The 22500-nt window shown below is 47.2% G+C and overlaps 1 protein-coding gene across 2 annotated transcripts in view; it reads left to right on the top strand.

Moving 5' to 3' along the window:
• The window catches only part of NABP1 (nucleic acid binding protein 1), a 55813-nt gene extending 34630 nt beyond the window's left edge, over positions 1–21183 (top strand). Inside the window, exon 4 of one of the 2 annotated variants that reach the window (XM_063932344.1) lies at positions 21126–21183. In XM_063932344.1, the coding sequence (XP_063788414.1) occupies positions 21126–21168 (43 nt within the window). In that variant the 3' untranslated portion in view covers positions 21169–21183. Of the gene's footprint in view, positions 1–20914; positions 20998–21125 lie in introns of those variants that run through there. The other variant, XM_063932343.1, reaches the window with a different exon arrangement.
• The last annotated feature ends 1317 nt before the right edge of the window (positions 21184–22500 follow it).

Genomic DNA, 22500 nt, shown 5'->3' with positions numbered 1-22500 from the left:
CTGCTGGCAACAGACTCCCTGCATCGAGGGACTGAGGAGAGAGAAACAGACCCACTTCTCTGAGTTTCAGGACTCTGTTTCTTAGGCTACTGGACACCATTAGCTCCAGAGGGATCGGTACGCAGGTCTCACCCTAGCCATCCGTCCCAGAGCCGCGCCGCCATCCTCCTCGCAGAGCCGGAAGATTGAAGCCGGGTGAGTATTGAGGAAAAGAACATCAGAGGCGGCAGAAGACACCTTGATCTTCATAGAGGTAACGCACAGCACTGCAGCTGTTTTCCATTGCTCCCATTCACCTCACACACCTCGGTCACTGTAATATATATATATATATACATACATACATACATACATACATACGGGCACTGTACATGTATATAAAGAGCCCCCGCCATGTTGTTGAGAAATTTGAGCGGGACAGAAGCCCGCCGCCGAGGGGGCGGGGCTTCTCCCTCAGCACTCACCAGCGCCATTTTTCTCCACAGCACCGCTGAGAGGAAGCTCCCCGGACTCTCCACTGCTTAACACACGGTGAAAGAAGGGTTTTAAGAGGGGGGGGGGGGCACATAATTGGCGCATATACATAACAAAGGCGCTACTGGGTAAACATTCTGTGTTTTTTCCTGGGTCATATAGCGCTGGGGTGTGTGCTGGCATACTCTCTGTCTCTCCAAAGGGCCTGGTGGGAAACCTGTCTTCAGAAAAGAGCTTCCCTGTGTGTGTGGTGTCGGTACGCGTGTGTCGACATGTCTGTACGCGTGTCGACATGTCTGAGATTGAAGGCTCACCTAAGGAGGAGGGGGAGTGTATGAATGTTAAGTCTCCGTCGGCGGTGCCGACACCTGACTGGATGGATATGTGGAATGTTTTAAGTGCTAATGTTAATTTATTGCACAAAAGATTAGACAAAGCTGAAGCTGGGGTACAGTCAGGGAGTCAACCCATGCCTGTCCCAATGTCGCCTGGACCTTCGGGGTCTCAGAAGCGCCCACTATCCCAAATAGTTGACACAGATACCGACACGGATTCAGACTCCAGTGTCGACTACGATGATGCAAAATTACAGCCAAAGGTGGCTAAATGTATTAGATATATGATTATCGCAATAAAAGATGTTTTGCATATCGCTGAGGAACCCCCTGTCCCTGACACGAGGGTACACATGTATAAGGGAAAGAAACCTGAGGTCACCTTTCCCTCATCACATAAGCTGAACGAATTATGCAAAAAAGCGTGGGAAACTCCAGACAAAAAACTGCAGATTCCCAAAAGGATTCTAATAGCGTATCCTTTCCCATCGCAGGACAGAATCCGGTGGGAATACTCCCCTAGGGTAGACAAAGCTTTGACGCGCTTATCAAAAAAGATAGCGCTTCCATCCCAAGATACGGCTACCCTCAAGGATCCTGCTGACCGCAAGCAGGAGGTTACTTTGAAGTCCATTTACACACATTCTGGTACGTTACTCAGACCGGCTATTGCGTCGGCAATGGACAGATTCCTTATCAGCGGATATTGAGACCCTTGATAAGGATACCATTTTAATGAACCTAGGGCATATAAAAGATGCTGTCTTATATATGAGGGATGCTCAAAGAGACATTAGTTTACTGGGTTCCAGGATAAACGCTATGTCTATTTCTGCTAGGCGTGTCTTATGGACCCGACAGTGGTCAGGTGATGCCGACTCCAAGAGACATATGGAGTTGTTGCCTTACAAGGGTGAGGAATTGTTTGGAGAGGGCCTCTCAGACCTCGTCGCTACGGCAGGTAAATCGACTTTTTTTGCCATATATTCCCTCACAATCTAAGAAAGCGCCTCATTATCAAATGCAGTCCTTTCGTTCCAATAAAAGCAAGAGTACGTGGATCGTCCTTTCTTGCCAGAGGTAAGGGCAGAGGGAAAAAGCTGCACAACACGGCTAGTTCCAAGGAACAGAAGTCCTTCCCGGCCTCTGCAAACTCCACCGCATGACGCTGGGGCTCCCCTGAGGGAGTCCGCACCAGTGGGGGCACATCTTCGACTGTTCAGCCACATCTGGGTTCACTCACAGGTGGATCCCTGGGCAATAAATTGTTTCCCAGGGTTACAAGCTGGAATTCGAAGAGGTGCCTCCTCGCTGGTTTTTCAAATCTGCCCTACAGACTTCCCCCCTGGAAAGGGAGATAGTGTTACATGCGGTTCGCAAATTGTGTCTTCAACAAGTGGTGGTAGAGGTTCCCCTGCTTCAAAGAGGGAAGGGGTACTACTCAACTCTGTTTGTGGTCCCGAAACCGGACGGTTCGGTCAGACCCATTTTGAATTTAAAATCCCTGAACCTTTACTTAAAACGGTTCAAGTTCAAGATGGAATCGCTCAGAGCGGTCATCGCCAGCCTGGAAGGGGGAGATTTTATGGTATCTCTGGACATAAGGGATGCATACCTGCATGTTCCCATATATCCTCATCAGGTGTACCTGAGATTTGCGGTACAGGATTGTCATTACCAATTTCAGACGTTGCCGTTTGGGCTTTCCACGGCCCCGAGAATTTTCACCAAGGTAATGGCAGAAGTGACGGTGCTCCTGCGCAAACAGGGTGTCACAATTATCCCGTACTTGGACGATCTCCTCATAAAAGCGAGATCACGGGAGAAGTTGCTGAACAGCGTATCACTTTCACTGACTGTGTTACAGCGACACGGCTGGATTATCAATATTCCAAAGTCGCAGCTGAATCCTACAACTCGTCTGCCCTTCTTGGGCATGATCCTGGACACAGACCAGAAGAAGGTTTTTCTTCCGACAGAAAAAGCTCAGGAACTCATGACTCTAGTCATGAACCTGTTGAAGCCAAAACAAGTGTCAATACGTCATTGCACTCAAGTCCTGGGAAAAATGGTGGCGACATACGAAGCCATTCCCTACGGCAGATTCCATGCAAGGACCTTCCAATGGGACCTATTGGACAAATGGTCCGGGTCACATCTGCAAATGCATCAGCGGATCACCCTGTCCCCCAGGGCCAGAGTATCTCTCCTGTGGTGGCTGAAAAGTGCTCACCTTCTAGAGGGCCGCAGGTTCGGCATTCAGGACTGGATCCTGGTGACCACGGACGCGAGCCTCCGAGGTTGGGGAGCAGTCACACAGGGAAGAATTTTCCAAGGCCTTTGGTCAAGTCAAGAGACTTGTCTTCACATCAACATCCTGGAACTAAGGGCCATATACAACGCCCTACGTCAAGCGGAGATCTTACTTTGCGATCGACCAGTTCTGATCCAGTCAGACAACGTCACCGCAGTAGCGCATGTAAACCACCAAGGCGGCACAAGGAGCAGAGTGGCAATGGCGGAAGCCACCAGAATTCTTCGCTGGGCGGAGAATCATGTAAGCGCTCTGTCAGCAGTGTTCATTCCGGGAGTGGACAACTGGGAAGCAGACTTCCTCAGCATGCACGACCTGCATCCGGGAGAGTGGGGACTTCATCAAGAAGTCTTCGCGCAGATTCCAAGTTGGTGGGGACTGCCCAAAATAGACATGATGGCGTCCCGTCTCAACAAAAAGCTACAAAGGTATTGCGCCAGGTCAAGAGACCCTCAGGCGGTAGCTGTGGACGCCCTAGTGACACCGTGGGTGTTCCAGTCGGTCTGTGTTTCCGCCTCGTCCTCTCATACCCAAGGTGTTGAGGATAATAAGAAAAAGAGGAGTGAGAACAATACTCATTGTTCCGGATTGGCCACGAAGGACCTGGTATCCGGATCTGCAGGAAATGCTCACAGAAGATCCGTGGCCTCTTCCTCTAAGGCAGGACCTGTTACAACAAGGTCCCTGTCTGTTCCAAGACTTACCGCGGCTGCGTTTGACGGCATGGCGGTTGAACGCCGGATCCTAGCGGAAAAAGGTATTCCGGATGAGGTCATTCCTACGCTAATAAAGGCTAGGACCGACGTGACATCTAAGCATTATCACCGAATATGGCGAAGATATGTTTCTTGGTGTGAGGCCAGGAATGCTCCTACGGAAGAATTCCATCTAGGCCATTTCCTTCACTTCCTACAAACTGGAGTGAATTTGGGCCTAAAATTAGGCTCCATTAAAGTTCAGATTTCGGCCTTATCCATTTTCTTTCAAAAGGAATTGGCCTCTTTACCTGAAGTACAGACTTTTGTGAAGGGAGTACTGCATATTCAGCCTCCTTTTTGTACCTCCGGTGGCACCTTGGGACCTTAACGTGGTGTTAAGTTTCCTTAAATCACATTGCTTTGAACCACTTAAAACAGTGGAGTTTAAATATCTCACTTGGAAGGTGGTCATGTTATCCTTGGCTTTGGCTAGGCGAGTTTCGGAATTGGCGGCTTTATCACATAAAAGCCCCTATCTGGTTTTCCATATGGATAGAGCGGAATTGCGGACCCGTCCTAAATTCCTACCTAAGGTGGTCTCATCCTTTCATATGAACCAACCTATTGTCGTGCCTGTGGCTACACGTGACTTGGAGGATTCCGAGTCCCTGGATGTGGTCAGGGCTTTGAAAATTTACGTGGCCAGAACGGCTAGGATCAGAAAAACAGAAGCACTGTTTGTCCTGTATGCAGCCAACAAGGTTGGTGACCCTGCTTCAAAGCAGACTATTGCTCGCTGGATCTGTAACATGATTCAGCAGACGCATTCTACGGCAGGATTGCCGTTACCGAAATCTTTTAAGGCCCATTCCACTAGGAAGGTGGGCTCGTCTTGGGCGGCTGCCCGAGGGGTCTCTGCACTACAGCTGTGCCGAGCTGCTACTTGATCGTGGTCAAACACCTTTGCAAAGTTCTATAAGTTTGATACCCTGGCTGAGGAGGACCTCCTGTTTGCTCAATCGGTTCTGCAGAGTCATCCGCACTCTACCGCCCGTTTGGGAGCTTTGGTATAATCCCCATGGTCCTTGCGGAGTCCCCAGCATCCTCTAGGACGTTAGAGAAAATAAGATTTTAAACCTACCGGTAAATCTTTTTCTTGTAGTCCGTAGAGGATGCTGGGCGCCTGTCCCAAATGCGGACTACTTCTGCAATACTTGTATATAGTTATTGCTTCCATAAGGGTTATGTTATAATTTAATCGGTTTTGGACCGATGATATGTTTTTTTTTTCCTACTGTTAACTAGATAGTATATCACAAGTTATACGGTGTGGCTGGTATGAATCTTGCCCTTGGATTAACAAAAATCCTTTCCTCGTACTGTCCGTCTCCTCTGGGCACAGTTTCTCTAACTGAGGTCTGGAGGAGGGGCATAGAGGGAGGAGCCAGTGAACACCCAGGGTCAAAGTCTTTCTTAAAGTGCCCATGTCTCCTGCGGAGCCCGTCTATCCCCATGGTCCTTACGGAGTCCCCAGCATCCTCTACGGACTACGAGAAAAAGATTTACCGGTAGGTTTAAAATGTTGTTTTTTTTTTTAGTCTATTGGCTAGGATTTTGGCTAATATTTTATAATCCGAATTGAGTAGTGAGATGGGCCAATAAGACCCTGACTGAGATAAATCCCGACCAGGTTTAGGTAAAAGTTTAATATATGCATTATTAAAGTAGAGGGGGATAGAATCTGACAATAGAATATGATTAAATGAAGCAACCAGGGTGTTCAGTATCTCCGAGTGTAGTATTTTAAAGAAGCTACCTCCGAAGCCATCAGGTCCAGGAGCCTTATTGGCCTTGAGGGAGGAAATAATTTGAGAAACCTCCATGGGTGTGGTTGGTGCAGTTAATGCTGAACGCATCTCCATAGAAATAGTGGGGAAAAGCATGGTGGACCATGGAAAGGCCTGGCCTACAGAAGGATTAAGGTTAGGGTACAGAGAAGAAGGAACAGAATAAAGGTCAGTGTAAAACTGGGTCATCATATCAACTATTTGTTTAGTGGAGGAGGTGAGGGTTCCATCGTGTCTCCTAAGGGGATGAACCGCTGCAGAAGGTCTAGAACCATTCAAAATATTAGTAAGGAGTCTACCCGTTTTATTTCCGAATCGATGATAACGGTAGTTGATGCGGTAGAGATATTTATCTCCTCTTTTGTGGAGAAATTCATCAAAGTGGGTTTTTGCCTTTACATAATTGTGTTTGTTGGCTAGGGAGGGGTTGCGTTGGAATTCAGAATAAGCAGTACTAAGTGAGGATTGTAAGGACAAATATAAAGCTGCGTATGTCTTGTTCAACTTGGACACACAGGATATTATATTGCCTCTAAGAACAGTTTTAGCAGTCTGCCAGTAGAGTGGGGGGTTAGTGGTTGCGCAATCACTATTAATTGCATAATCCTTCCAGCTGTCTAGCAACATTGATTTAAATTCAGTGAAAGTGAGAAGATGTGTGGGGAAGCGCCAAGAGTGGTGGGAGGGGTGGTCATTGGACAAATTAAGGTCTAATCTAAGGAGGGCATGATCAGAAATGGAGATGGGTTCGATCTCCACTGAGGATACTCTTGTGAACAAGGATTGTGATATTAAAATATAGTCTATTCTTGAGAATGTTTGATAGGCCGCTGAAAGGCAGGTATATTCTCTAGAAGTGGGGTTGGTTGACTGCCATGCATCCACTAGGGACAATTGTGTAGCCAATTGTGGAACTCCAAGCCTGGGTAAACTTTTGGGAGTGGAATGAGATTTTGGGGGCAGCGATTTATCCATGGAAATGTCTGAGATTAGATTAAAATCACCGCATACTATCATAGGGTCTCCCATATATGGCGTTAATTTAGCAATCAATGTTTGGAAACATTTTTTTGGAGTAGATAGGAGAAGCATACACATTGCAGAAGGTGAACACCTTGGAATTGAGTGAAATCTGGATAATCATGTATCAACCTTCCAAGTCAGTTTTTGGAAGTGAGTACGAGATATTGCGTTCAATAAGGAGGACAACTCCTCGAGCCTTAGAATTATAAGACGAGATGTCAAGTAGTTTCCATCCTAACATTTGTAATTTCAACATTTCAGCTGGAATTAAATGTGCCTCAAAAGCCACATTCGGTTTTAATGCATTAAAGTATACCAAAATCTTTCTTCTCTTCGCAGGAGAGTTAAAAACCCCCACGTTCAGGGAGCCTATGCGTAAGACAGACATAACAGAGAGAGGGGATTTGAGAGTACAGCTGAGCCGATTCTAATAAGTGGGTGATGAGACACATGAGAATACATCATTAAACCATACGGAAAGGGTAGAGGGGAAGGAAGAAACATGAAGGAAGGGGGGCACAAAAACAGGGAAAACATTACAAAATGCAAAAAGAGTAGCAAAGGGAAAAACGCGCTGCGTAGCGAACATATCACATGTCATAACACTAGACTTCTGGACATAAAAGAAAAAAAGAAACCAGTAGTGTAAATACGGAGAAACTCTTAACATAACACCTGGAGCAAGCACCTTCCGAGCCCGGTCCATAGTAACAAGAATATGAACCAATCCAAATGAACATTATCGGGAAACCTGTGAAAGTAATAAATAGCTATAAGCTAACAGCATTAACGTGCGGCTTGTTGTGGGGACGGATCCGTTATGTCAGCCGAGAGGTCAGGGTCTGCATCCTGCAAGAAATCAGCAGCATCTGCCGGTGTAAGAAAGTCAGTGTCTATCTTTGTAGAATAAACGGAGTTTCGCTGGGTAAATCAGGGCATGCATGTTTCCCAGGCAACCTCATAGAATAAGTGAAATAATTACAACCATCTGTGGATCTTTTAAAATGTCAGTCTATAATTTAATACACCAGTGCTCCAGCAAGTAGATATTGAAAACCGCACTGTTACTATGTCCCAAGGACTGGATTTCAGAAGCACTGTGATAGGGTAACTGTGGTCTGCAAACACTAATATTGCCTTTGCCTTCCATGATAAATATTTGTTTCCTCCCAAGCGCTTTGCAGATCTACATATACAATAGAGAATAGATTTTAATTAGCTTTGAATAGGTTGGAAGGCTACAAGAACGCATGTCATTCATTTTGGATGCATTTACGCATGGGTCAGCTTGTATTTTATTTTACCACTTTTTAATATACAAATATTAGTGGACTCCATGGGGTAGGCTTACTAAATGTTGGGTTTACAAAGCTGCTGATTAGCTGCTTTGATGTATATTTCAAAGGGTTTTTGATGCTAAATCAAGGATGGATTACTATTGCTCTTTCAAATCCATTGGTCAGTCATAGCATAGTAAAACTACTTCCATGTTTAACTGAATTGACCTAGGTCAGTGTACCCTCCTTAAGAATGGCAATTGGTTATATTTGTGACTGGCAGATCAGACTTTAGTTCCCAGGAGCCTCCCAGTTTTGTTTAGTAGCTTACCTGCACAGCAGGAAAGGTGAGTAGTTCAACATTCGCCCTGCTTAAAATTATATTAGGTAAGCAAGAAATTACATGTTTAAGCAATTGGAAGCTTATGAAATTTAGGTAATTGGGAAGCCTGAATTGGAATGTATTTCACCCATGAATAACAGTATTTATTGGCAATGTCACTACAACATTTCCCACAATAGGCCGTTTGTTTCCTTTAGAATTAAAATACTGCACATGATGGCAAAATGTTATTTTCAAGATCTCCCAGGTTTAGAAATAGAACTCCTTTCATAGACAGTGCTCAGAACTAGCACTACTGCACCTTGGGAATAAATAGCCCATATGTGGCTTTTCAGCAGTTTGTACTAGGGCATTTAGCCCTGGTCAGCCAGGTGTCTACTTAGACATGATGCCGTTCAGCTTATAGACTGCCTAATATGAGATCCATTACACTGCAAAGGGATTGAAATATCAGACAATACACTGCCTTTGTGTTTTTTTTTTTATGCGACTCATTCATCAATTTGGTATCTTAAACTGATCCCTGAGCACAAGCATAGAAATACTCAGGGGTCTATTTGTGAAGCAGTGATGAGTGGAGAAGTTGCCCATGGCAACCTGTCAGTGTTGAGGTAACATTTATAAAATACATTCTATAAAATTATTCGTAGCAGCTGTTTGGTTGCCATGGGCAACATCTCTACACTTTTCACTGCTTCATGAATAGACCCCTAAGGGTGGAGAAGTGAACCAGTGGAGAAGTTGCCCATGGCAACCAATCAGCATTGAAGTAAATAGAATTTTGGTTACCTACCGGTAAATATTTTTCTCGTAGTCCGTAGAGGATGCTGGGGTCCACATTAGTACCATGGGGTATAGACTGGTCCACCAGGAGCCATTGGGAGTTTGAGAGTGTGGGCTGGCTCCTCCCTCTATGCCCCTCCTACCAGACTCAGTCTAGAAACTGTGCCCGAGGAGACGGACATCTTCGAGAGAAGGATTTAACACAGTGGCGAGATTCATACCAGCTCACACATACAAGGCACATCAAGCTAACTAGCTTGAAAAACTCAGCAACTACTTAAACATTACTTACCAAGTAACAATGCAGTACATAACTAAACAAAGTTGTACTGAACCAGATAACGGTTGCAGCAAAACGAAGCGCTGGGCGGCCGCTCATCATCCTCTACGGACTACGAGAAAAAAAAGATTTACCGGTAGGTTACCAAAATCCTATTTCTCTGACGTCCTAGTGGATGCTGGGGACTCCGTAAGGACCATGGGGAATAGACGGGCTCCGCAGGAGACTGGGCACTCTATAAGAAAGATTTGGTACTATCTGGTGTGCACTGGCTCCTCCCTCTATGCCCCTCCTCCAGACCTCAGTTAGATTTCTGTGCCCGGCCGAGCTGGATGCACACTAGGGGCTCTCCTGAGCCCCTAGAAAGAAAGTATATGTTAGGTTTTTTATTTTACAGTGAGACCTGCTGGCAACAGGCTCACTGCAACGAGGGACTAAGGGGAGAAGAAGCGAACCTACCTGCTTGCAGCTAGCTTGGGCTTCTTAGGCTACTGGACACCATTAGCTACAGAGGGATCGACCGCAGGACCCGTCCTTGGTGTTCGTTCCCGGAGCCGCGCCGCCGTCCCCCTTACAGAGCCAGAAGCATGAAGATGGTCCGGAAAATCGGCGGCAGAAGACTTCAGTCTTCACCAAGGTAGCGCACAGCACTGCAGCTGTGCGCCATTGCTCCTCATACACACTTCACACTCCGGTCACTGAGGGTGCAGGGCGCTGGGGGGGGGGGGGGGGCGCCCTGAGCAGCAATAAAAACACCTTGGCTGGCAAAATAACCACAATATATAGCCCCAGAGGCTATATATGTGGTAATTACCCCTGCCAGAATCCATAAAAAAGCGGGAGAAAAGTCAGCCGAAAAAGGGGCGGAGCCATCTCCCTCAGCACACTGGCGCCATTTCTCCCTCACAGTTCCGCTGGAAGGAAGCTCCCTGACTCTCCCCTGCAGTCTACACTACAGAAAGGGTAAAAAAGAGAGGGGGGGCACTAAATTTAGGCGCAGTATAACTTATAGCAGCTATAAGGGGACATAATTCAGTTAGTCCCTGCATTATATAGCGCTCTGGTGTGTGCTGGCATACTCTCTCTCTGTCTCCCCAAAGGGCTTTTGTGGGGTCCTGTCTCCTTTTAAGAGCATTCCCTGTGTGTGTGCGGTGTGTCGGTACGGCTGTGTCGACATGTTTGATGAGGAGGCTTATGTGGAGGCGGAGCAGATGCCTATAAATGTGATGTCCCCCCCCCTGCGGGGCAGACACCGGAGTGGATGGACTTATGGAAGGAATTACGTGCAAGTGTCGACTCCTTACATAAAAAATTTGACGACATGCCAAACGCGGGACAGCCGGCTTCTCAGCTCGTGCCTGCCCAGACAATTCAAAGGCCATCAGGGGCTCTGAAACGCCCACTACCTCAGATGGCAGACACAGATGTCGACACGGATACTGATACCAGTGTCGATGGCCATGAGTCAAATTTAATGTCCACTAGGGCCATTCGTTGCATGATTGAGGCAATGAAAGAGGTATTACACATTTCTGATATAAACCCAGGTACCTCAAAAAAGGGTATTATGTTTGGGGAGAAAAAACTACCAATAGTTTTTCCCCCATCTGAAGAATTAAATGAAGTGTGTGAAGAAGCGTGGGCTTCCCCCGATAAAAAATTGGTGATTTCAAAAAAATTACTAATGGCGTTCCCTTTCTCGCCAGAGGATAGGTCACGTTGGGAAACTCCCCCGAGGGTGGATAAAGCGCTCACACGTTTGTCAAAGAAGGTGGCACTACCGTCTCCGGATACGGCCGCCCTAAAGGAACCTGCTGATAGAAAGCAGGAGGCTATCCTAAAGTCTATATATACACACACTGGTGTTATACTGAGACCAGCTATTGCTTCAGCGTGGATGTGCAGTGCTGCTGCTGCTTGGTCAGATTCCCTGTCGGAAAATATTGACACCCTAGACAGGGACACTATATTGCTAACCGTAGAGCATATAAAAGACTCAGTCTTATACATGAGAGATGCACAGAGGGAGATCTGCCGGCTGGCATCTAGAATAAGTGCATTGTCCATTTCTGCTAGGAGAGGCTTATGGACTCGGCAGTGGACAGGGGATGCAGATTCGAAAAGGCACATGGAAGTTTTGCCTTATAAGGGTGAGGAGTTATTCGGGGATGGTCTCTCAGACCTTGTTTCCACAGCAACAGCTGGGAAGTCAGCATTTTTGCCCCATGTCCCCTCACAGCCAAAGAAAGCGCCGTATTATCAGGTACAGTCCTTTCGACCCCAGAAAATCAGGCGGGGAAAAGGCGGGTCCTTTCTGTCTAGAGGCAGAGGAAGGGAAAAAAAGCTGCAACACACAGCAGGTTCCCAGGAACCAAAGTCCTCCCCCGCTTCTTCCAAATCCGCCGCATGACGGTGGGGCTCCACAGGCGGAGCCAGGTACGGCGGGGGGCCGCCTCAAAAAATTCAGCGATCAGTGGGTTCGCTCACGGGTCGATCCCTGGATCCTTCAAGTAGTATCTCAGGGGTACAAGCTGGAATTCGAGGCGTCTCCCCCCCGCCGTTTCCTCAAATCGGCCTTACCGACAACTCCCTCGGGCAGGGAGGCTGTGCTAGAGGCAATTCACAAGCTGTATTCCCAGCAGGTGATAGTCAAGGTACCCCTACTTCAACAAGGACGGGGTTACTATTCCACACTGTTTGTGGTACCGAAACCGGACGTTTCGGTGAGACCCATTTTAAATTTGAAATCCTTGAACACATACATAAAAAGATTCAAGTTCAAGATGGAATCGCTCAGGGCGGTTATTGCAAGCCTGGACGAGGGGGATTACATGGTATCCCTGGACATCAAGGATGCTTACCTGCATGTCCCCATTTACCTTCCTCACCAGGAGTACCTCAGAGTTGTGGTACAGGATTGCCATTACCAATTCCAGACACTACCGTTTGGACTGTCCACGGCACCGAGGGTGTTTACCAAGGTAATGGCAGAATTGATGATACTCCTTCGAAAAAAGGGAGTTTTAATTATCCCGTACTTGGACGATCTCCTAATAAAGGCGAGGTCCAAGGAGCAGTTGCTGGTCGGAGTAGCACTATCTCGGGAAGTGCTACAACAGCATGGCTGGATTCTAAACATTCCAAAGTCACAACTGGTTCCTTCCACACGCTTACTGTTCCTGGGGATGATTCTGGACACAGAACAGAAAAAAGTTTCTCCCGCAGGAGAAAGCCAAGGAGCTGTCATCTCTAGTCAGAGACCTCCTGAAACCAAAACGGGTATCGGTGCATCGCTGCACACGAGTCCTGGGAAAAATGGTGGCTTCATACGAAGCAATTCTATTCGGCAGGTTCCATGCAAGGACCTTCCAGTGGGACCTCTTGGACAAGTGGTCGGGATCGCATCTTCAGATGCATCGACTGATAACCCTGTCTCCAAGGACCAGGGTGTCTCTACTGTGGTGGCTGCAGAGTGCTCATCTTCTAGAGGGCCGCAGATTCGGCATACAGGACTGGGTCCTGGTGACCACGGATGCCAGCCTTCGAGGCTGGGGGGCAGTCACACAGGGAAGAAATTTGCAGGGACTTTGGTCAAGTCAGGAGTCGTCCCTACACATAAATATTCTGGAACTGAGGGCCATTTACAATGCCCTAAGTCAGGCGAGGCCCCCGCTTCAAAACCAGCCGGTACTGATCCAATCAGACAACATCACGGCAGTCGCCCATGTAAACCGACAGGGCGGCACAAGAAGCAGGATGGCGATGGCAGAAGCCACAAGGATTCTCCGATGGGCGGAAGATCACGTACTAGCACTGTCAGCAGTGTTCATTCCGGGAGTGGACAACTGGGAAGCAGACTTCCTCAGCAGACACGACCTACACCCGGGAGAGTGGGGACTTCATCCAGAAGTCTTCCAACTGTTGGTAAACCGTTGGGAAAGGCCACAGGTGGACATGATGGCGTCCCACCTCAACAAAAAGCTAAAGAGATATTGCGCCAGGTCAAGGGACCCTCAGGCGATAGCGGTGGACGCTCTAGTGACACCGTGGGTGTACCAGTCGGTTTATGTGTTCCCTCCTCTGCCTCTCATACCAAAGGTACTGAGAATAATAAGAAGGCGAGGAGTAAGAACGATACTCGTGGTTCCGGATTGGCCAAGAAGAGCTTGGTATCCAGAACTTCAAAAAATGATATCAGAGGACCCATGGCCTCTACCGCTCAGACAGGATCTGCTACAGCAGGGGCCCTGTCTGTTCCAAGACTTACCGCGGCTGCGTTTGACGGCATGGCGGTTGAATTCCGGATCCTAAAGGAAAAGGGCATTCCGGAGGAAGTCATTCCTACGCTGATAAAAGCCAGGAAAGAAGTAACCGCAAACCATTATCACCGTATTTGGCGAAAATATGTTGCGTGGTGTGAGGCCAGGAAGGCCCCTACAGAGGAATTTCAGCTGGGTCGTTTTCTGCACTTCCTACAGTCGGGAGTGACTATGGGCCGAAAATTGGGTTCCATTAAGGTCCAGATTTCGGCTCTGTCGATTTTCTTCCAGAAAGAACTGGCTTCACTGCCTGAAGTTCAGACTTTTGTAAAGGGAGTGCTTCATATTCAGCCCCCTTTTGTGCCTCCTGTGGCACCTTGGGATCTCAATGTGGTGTTGAGTTTCCTGAAATCACATTGGTTTGAGCCACTTAAAACTGTGGATTTGAAATATCTCGCGTGGAAAGTGGTCATGTTATTGGCCTTGGTTTCGGCCAGGCGGGTATCAGAATTGGCGGCTTTGTCATGGAAAAGCCATTATCTGATTTTCCATATGGATAGGGCAGAATTGAGGACTCGTCCCCAGTTTCTCGCTAAGGTGGTATCAGCTTTTCACTTGAACCAACCTATTGTAGTGCCTGCGGCTACTAGGGACTTGGAAGATTCCAAGTAACTGGACGTAGTCAGGGCCTTGAAAATTTATATTTCCAGGACGGCGGGAGTCAGGAAAACTGACTCGCTTTTTATCCTGTATGCACCCAACAAAATAGGTGCTCCTGCTTCTAAGCAGACTATTGCTCGCTGGATTTGTAGCACAATTCAGCTGGCGCATTCTGCGGCTGGATTGCCGCATCCTAAATCGGTAAAAGCCCATTCCACAAGGAAGGTGGGCTCATCTTGGGCGGCTGCCCGAGGGGTCTCGGCTTTACAACTTTGCCGAGCTGCTACTTGGTCAGGGGCAAACACGTTTGCAAAATTCTACAAATTTGATACCCTGGCTGAGGAGGACCTGGAGTTCTCTCATTCGGTGCTGCAGAGTCATCCGCACTCTCCCGCCCGTTTGGGAGCTTTGGTATAATCCCCATGGTCCTTACGGAGTCCCCAGCATCCACTAGGACGTCAGAGAAAATAAGAATTTACTCACCGGTAATTCTATTTCTCGTAGTCCGTACTGGATGCTGGGCGCCCATCCCAAGTGCGGATTGTCTGCAATACTTGTATATAGTTATTGCCTAACTAAAGGGTTATTGAGCCATCTGTTGAGAGGCTCAGTTATATTTCATACTGTTAAGTGGGTATAGTATTACGAGTTATACGGTGTGATTGGTGTGGCTGGTATGAGTCTTACCCGGGATTCAAAATCCTTCCTTATTGTCAGCTCTTCCGGGCACAGTATCCTAACTGAGGTCTGGAGGAGGGGCATAGAGGGAGGAGCCAGTGCACACCAGATAGTACCAAATCTTTCTTATAGAGTGCCCAGTCTCCTGCAGAGCCCGTCTATTCCCCATGGTCCTTACGGAGTCCCCAGCATCCACTACGGACTACGAGAAATAGAATTACCGGTGAGTAAATTCTTATTTTTCTCTTACGTCCTAGAGGATGCTGGGGTCCACATTAGTACCATGGGGATGTACTAATTCCCAGAATGGGAGGGAGAGAACGGAGGCTCCTTCAAAACTCTCCGATACTTTGGCCTCTGATGATCTGAAGTTCAAACTTGTAGAACTTGGCAAACGTGTTCGACCCAGACCAAGTTGCTGCTCGGCAAAGTTGTAACGCCGAGACATCCCGGCAGCCGCCCAGGAAGACCTCACCTTACGAGTAGAGCGGGCCTTAACAGATTTTGGACACTGCAATCCTGCCGTAGAATAAGCATGCTGGATAGTGAACCTAATCCAGTGAGCTATAGTCTGCTTTGAGGCAGGACACCCAATTTTCTTGGGATAATACAGGACAAACAGTCCGATTTTTCCTGTGATGAGCAGTCCTCTTCACGTAGATTTTCACAGCCCTCACAACATCCAAGGACTTTGACGAGATTGAGGAGTCCGTAGCCACTGGCACCACAATAGGTTGGTTGATATGAAATGCCGACACAACCTTTGGAAGAAACTGCTGACATGTCCGGAGCTCAGCTCTATCTTCATGGAATATTAAGTAAGGGCTTTTACAGGACAAAGCCCCCAATTCTGACACACGTCTAGCAGAAGCTAGGGCCGACAACGTGACAGGCATCCATGTAAAAAATTTGACCTCAACCTCCTGTAGAGGCTCAAACCAGTCCGACTGGAGAAATTGCAACACAACGTTAATGTCCCAAGGCGCCGTAGGAGATACAAAGGGAGGTTGGATGTGCAGAACTCCCTTCAAAAAGGTCCGAACCTCAGGGAGGGCAGCCAATTGTTTCTGGAAGAAAATGGACAGGGCTGAAATCTGGACCTTCACAAATCCCATCCTCAGGTCCATATCCACACCTGCTTGCAGGAAGAGGAGAAAACATCCCAGTTGAAACTCCACCGCAGGAAACTTCTTGGACTCACACCAAGAGACATTTCTTCCAAATACGATGGTAATGTTTAGACGTTACCCCTTTCCTAGCCTGTATCAGGTTAGGAATGACCACCTTTGAAATGCCCCTCCGAGCTAGTATCAGGCGTTCAACCTCCATGCCGTCAAACTTAGCCGTGGTAAGTCTTGATAGGCGAACGGCCCCTGCTGCAGTAGGTCCTCCCGAAGAGGAAGAGGCCTCTGCTCTTCCTGCAAGAGATTCAGAAGGTCCGTGTACCAAGCCCACCTTGGCCAGTCTGGAGCAGAAGATCGCTTGAACGCATGTTTTCCTTACGAGCTTTAGAACTCTTGGAATGAGTGGGAGTGGTGGAAACATGTACACCGACTGAAACACCCACGGAGACACCAGAGTGTACACTGCCACTGCTTGTGGGTCCCTTGACCTGGAACAATAGTGTTGAAGCTTCTTGTTGAGAAAAGAGGTCATTATGTCTATTTGGGGTAACCCCCAAAGGTCTGTTATTTCCTTGAACACCTCCGGATGGAGACCCCACTCCTCCGGATGAGGAAGTCTGCTTCCCAGTTGTCCACTCCCGGAATGAAGATTGCAGTGCGCACCAATGCGTGTTTTTCTGCCCAGAGGATGATTCTTGTCACCTCTGACATCGCAGCTCTGCTCTTTTGTTCTGCCCTGTCGGTTTATGTATGCAATCGTCGTTACATTGTCCGACTGTACTTGAATGGCCCGATTTCTTAGAAGATGGGCCGCTTGAAGACCATTGTAGACTGCTCTTAGTTCCAGGATGTTGATCGGCAGGCTGGCTTCCAGACTTGACCACCTTCCTTGGAAGTTTTCCCCTTGAGTGACTGTGCCCCAGCCCCGGAGGCTTGTATCCGTGGTTAGAAGGACCCAGTCCTTAATCCCGAACCTGCAGCCCTCCAGAAGGTGAGGCAATTGGAGCCACCAGAGGAATGAAATCCTGGCTTTTGGCGACAGACGAATTCTCTGGTGCATGTGTAGATGAGAGCCTGACCACTTGTCCGGGAGATCCAGTTGAATGGCCCGAGCATGGAACCCCCCATACTGGAGAGCCTCGTGAGAGGCCACCATCTTCCCCAAAAGGCGAATGCATTGATGAACAGACACCTGGGCTGGCTTCAAGACATCCCGGACCATTGTTTGTATTACCAACGCCTTTTCCTGCGGAAGAAACACCCTCTGCACTTGTGTCGAGGATCATCCCCAGAAAAGACAACCTCCGGGTTGGTTCCAAATAAGATTTTGGAGGGTTCAGAATCCAACCATGGACTCTGAGTAGGCGGGTTATGAGTACAATGGACTGCAACAGCTCCTCCTTGGACGTTGCCTTTATCAGTTGTTCGTCCAGATACGGAATGATGTTTACCCCCTGTTTTCGGAGTAGAACCATCATCTCCGCCATCACCTTGGTGCTTTAGAGAGGCCGAATGACCGGGCCTGGAACTGGAAATGACAGTCCAGTAATGCAAAACAGAGAAGCCTGATGCGGTAGCCAAATAGGAATGTGGAGGTACACATCCTTGATATCCAGGGATACTAGGAATTCCCCCTCTTCCAGACCTGATATCACCGCCCTGAGAGACTCCATTTTGAACTTGAACTCCTTCAGAAAAGGGTTCAGTGATGTTAGGTTGAGAATGGGCCTGACCGAACCATCTGGTTTCGGTACCACAAAAAGGTTTGAATAGTAACCCGTGGCTTGCAAATGAGGAGGTACTGGCACAATGACCTGTGCCTCCACCAACTTGTGGACCGCTGCTTGTAGGACAGTCCTGTCTGCCAGCAGAACTGGCAAGCCTGATTTGAAAAATTGGTGAGGGGGGAGATTTTGAAATTCCAACCTGTATCCCTGGGACACAATTTCTATCACCCAGGGATCCGGGCCGGACGATACCCAGACGTGACTGAACTGTCTGAGCCCAACTCCCACTGGCCCCACCTCCAGGCCTCGCGGAGGACTTCGGCGTACTGGAAGCGGGCTTAGTTTCCTGGGAACCTGCCGCAGCAGGTTTCTTGGATTTAGCTCGACCTCCCCTAAAGAAGGTATTAGATGGTTTGGACTTCCTAGGCTTGTTAGACCGGAAGGACTGAGATGATGCAGAGAAGGATTTCTTTGGAGCAGGTCCAGCTGTAGCTGTGGATATCCACGCGTCCAAAGCTTCCCCAAAGAGAGCCTGAACTGTGAAGGGTAGGGACTCCACACTTTTTTCCTGGCTTCCGCCGACCACTAGTGCAGTCACAGTCCCAGACGAGCTGAAACAGACATGGAAGAGATCCCCGCAACCATGGAAACCAGGTCTTTCATGGATTCTACCATAAAACCTGCTGAATCGTGAATGTTACGCAAAAACAATTCAACATCACCCTTATCCATTGTATCCAAATCCTCAAGTAAGGTGCCTGACCATTTTTCTATAGCTTTTGCTATCCATGCACTAGCAATAGTGGGACGTAATATGGCCCCCGAAGCGGTGTACATTGATTTTAAGAGTATTATCAATTTTTCGATCAGCCGACTCCTTTAAGGCGGTAGATCCCGGAACAGGTAAAACCACCTCTTTTGAGAGTCTGGAAACGGATGCATCAACAATTGGTGGGCTTTCCCATTTTTTGCTATCCTCCTCTTGGAAAAGAAACGCCAACTGGACCCTTTTAGGTATCTGGAATGTTTTCTCAGGGTTTTCCCATGCTTTCTCAAATATAGCAGTTAATTACTTTTGACGCAGGGGAGGTTAGCGAGGCTTTCTTATTTTCAGTGAAAAAGCCTCCTCAACCTGCTCGGGTGTTGTATCATTAATATTCAATACATCCCTGATAGCCTCTATCATCAATTGCACCCCCGTTGCAAGAGAGGCAAACCCCCGCAACACATCCCCAGTACAGTCTGTGGTATTAGAATCTGTATCCGTGTCATCTTGCAGGACATGAACAAGCGCACGTTTGTGCGGGTATATAGCGGAGCGTCCTGAGGTACCAGAATCGGACCATACTGCCATAGTTTTGTAATACCTGGGTTGCGGATTCATTACTTGCAACCCTATCTGAAATCTGAGAAATCCAAGATTTGTTAGAGGAAAACCTCTCAGGTTCCCCTGCTGGAATCTGTTAAACCAGTGCTATCCTGATTACATGGAATGGGATCATCCTGGGAGGACATATCCTCCGCAGCATATGACCGTGTCCCTGTACATAGCTAAAGGAGACTACAAAACACCCCACGCACACAGGGGATGGCAGACAGTTTCACCCCCAAGAATGGCAAGAGACAGAGATTGGAGCCAACCCACACACAGCGCGCTTAACCACAGGGAGACCTCTTGTCAGCGCTGACTGTGCACCTTAATAGTCGTATTACAGCTCCCTTCCCCTCCCCCCCCCCCCTCCTTCTACAACCCCTTGGTACCGTGAGAGATAGCTGGAGTTGCTGTGGAGGGACCTGCTTTCTCATGATCAGCGCTGTGCAGGCAGGAAAATGGCGCTGAACGCTGCTGGGTCCGCTCTGAGGAAAAGCTCCGCCCCCAAAATCGCGCTGTCTTCCCACTCTTCATCTGATTATACTGGCCGGGGGATTGATGCTGGCTGAGATCCTTTGACCTAGACAGGCATTGTGACCAGTGTAGAGGGTGTAAGCGCTGGCCCAGGGCTCCCCTCAACATGCCGCAATATGTACCGCTGAGCCATCCCGGAGTGCAGTTTAATACTGCGCTCCTACACTGCTGCCGCCATCTTCACACCGGCCCCCTGCTTGCAAGGGGGGTCAGTGTCTTACTTGCCATAATCTTCAGCTCTGTAAGTGGGTGGCGGCATGCTGCTGGGGTGAGCGATCCCCTTTGGCGGGGTGCGATCTATCCTTTCAGGAGCTCAGTGTCCTGTCAGCGGAGTAAGTGGCTCAGACCCCTCACGGCGGACACACTATTCCCCCCCCCCCCCCCCCCCTTCCCCTTAGTCCCACGCTGCAGGGAGACTGTTGGAAGCAGCCTCCCTGTAAAATAAAAAACTCTAAAATAACTTTTTACTAGAAAAGCTCTGGAGAGCTCCCCTAGCTGTCACCGCCTTCTCCGGGCACATTTCTAGACTGAGTCTGGTAGGAGTGGCATAGAGGGAGGAGCCAGCCCTCACACTCAAACTCTTAAAGTGCCAGTGGCTCCTGGTGGACCCGTCTATACCCCATGGTACTAATGTGGACCCCAGCATTCTCTAGGACGTAAAAGAAACCTTTTTATAATATGCATACTATATAATTGTATGGAGCAGCTGATAGGTTGCCATAGGCAACTTCTCTACAGGCTCACTTCTCTTTTCACTGCTTCATGAATAGACCCCTTAATCCCTACAAAAAACTACTGTATTTCAAGAGGCGAGGGACTTAACTTCAGCACTTAAGGGTCTATTCATGAAACGGTGAAGAGTGGAGAAGATGCCCATGGCAACCAATCAGCTGCTCTGTATTTTATAGTAGGCAAAGTATAAATGTTACTTCAATGCTGATTGGTACTTTTCCAGTTTTCACTGCTTCATGAATAGACCCATTCATTAGAATTGATGACTTCGATTAACCAATAGATCTTAACTTTACGTGTCTCCTAGATGCAAGACTTTCTTTCACATGAACACTTGTTCAATTTAGTTTGAATTTCATTTTAGAACTAACTTTTTTTTTTTCTTTACTGTGTAAGCTGGTTAATGTGAAAGGACTGACAGTGTGTGAAACTGAAGTCCTCTATTTATTCACAGGCCAGGTACGGTGCAGGCGGCCGCAATGCGAGCTTCCACACACTACCCTGACTGGAGGGACCACCCTCTAGGGCTGTGAAAAGGTAATGCAACTACCATGCTAGCTCTATATCTTATTTCAGTAACGTTGAAATAATCTGGATGGATGATGTGCTTGATGCTTTCATCTTTTGTGTGTTTTTGTTTGTTTGTTTTTTTATCTGTTTTGTAGGTTGAACCATATGACTGTCATGGCAGAGAAACCATTTCTGTGAAATTACATGAATGTGAAACAGGCTTTATTGTATCTATGTGCAAATGTATTTAAAAAAATGATTCCAATAGATTTGTATTTGCAAATTCTTTGTAGTTCATAGGTACTAATGTCAGAATAGTATTACATATGTAAATCCAAAACCCATTGTATAATAAGGGGGAGGACATTATAAAATCACAGTATACTATATAGGCAAGTTTTAGGCTCAAATTTAAAACTTTACAGGATGTGAGAGCTTGGATATTTTAACCTGCTTTTGTTTTTTTACGTTCACTTGGCACAGACAATTGAAGCTATTTCTTAATAGGCTAGTTCAGTAGTTCTCATTCTCACTGCAGGACGGCGTTGCAGCCGTGAGTTATATACTTATGGTTGCATTGTAGATCCAGTGTAAGATGAATCTAATAGAAATGCAGTTACTAGTAGGAATTGTATAGAGCTGTCATTCAGACCTGATCCTATACCTTAATAGGGAAATATGGGGAGAATTATCAAATCCATAGCCACCATCGGAGTCTAACCAACATTTTCTAGTTTCTGCTAGATATTTGCTAGAATCCGGTTGCTATGGGCAACATCTCCACTTGTTTTCTTAGTTTGACAAATTTAGTTTTGATTAGGTAATTTTACCTAACTGATGGTCATTTTAATAGCCCTGTTTTAATAGCCCTTTGGATAACCGCTGCAGTTAATTTTTCCACCATCTAATTTGGGGTTTTTCTAAAAGTGGTTTTTATTTATAAATGTCCATTTGGCAGATTAAGTTCCATCGGGTTCATCTACTAGCTCATTAAGAAGTCTTTTTAAACTGCTTTAGAAGCCATTACAAGACATACGGTTATACCGGGGCTATGCTGGCATGGGGAGGCAGAGACTTCCCTGTCATTAATTTTTACAATAATACAAAGAAGATAATTGACACATAAGTATATGCTTTACATTATTGTAGTAATTTTTACATAAAAAAACAGGTTTAAATCTGTTTGAGGCACAGAGTGGTGCCTCCCACGGGCAATGATAAAGGGCCAGAAGCGGGTGCCGTAGCGGGCATGCCTCAGCAGCCACTGACCTCACCGTACACCACTGTGTTATACCAAACCTATTTCCTTGATGGAAAGTAATATATCAGCATATAAAACCCATATATTTCCTGTTGTCTGTCTTCCACCTTTTAGGGTCTATTTAAACTAAAAATCTGCTTTGCTTCAGTATTTTAGCTGGGGAAATCCATAATTGTTTTCTCTGATCCTGCAGCTCTTTTGGTTTTAAAAGGGGCTGTTCAGGAATGACCTAAACAAATAAATATATGTGTGTGTATATTAGTGTGTGT

This window comes from Pseudophryne corroboree, chromosome 7 (genome assembly GCF_028390025.1).
Source record: "Pseudophryne corroboree isolate aPseCor3 chromosome 7, aPseCor3.hap2, whole genome shotgun sequence".
NCBI classification, from domain to species: domain Eukaryota; kingdom Metazoa; phylum Chordata; class Amphibia; order Anura; family Myobatrachidae; genus Pseudophryne; species Pseudophryne corroboree.
The sequence above is the reverse complement of the archived record's forward strand: the minus strand, read 5'-3'. Positions and strand labels throughout refer to the sequence as shown.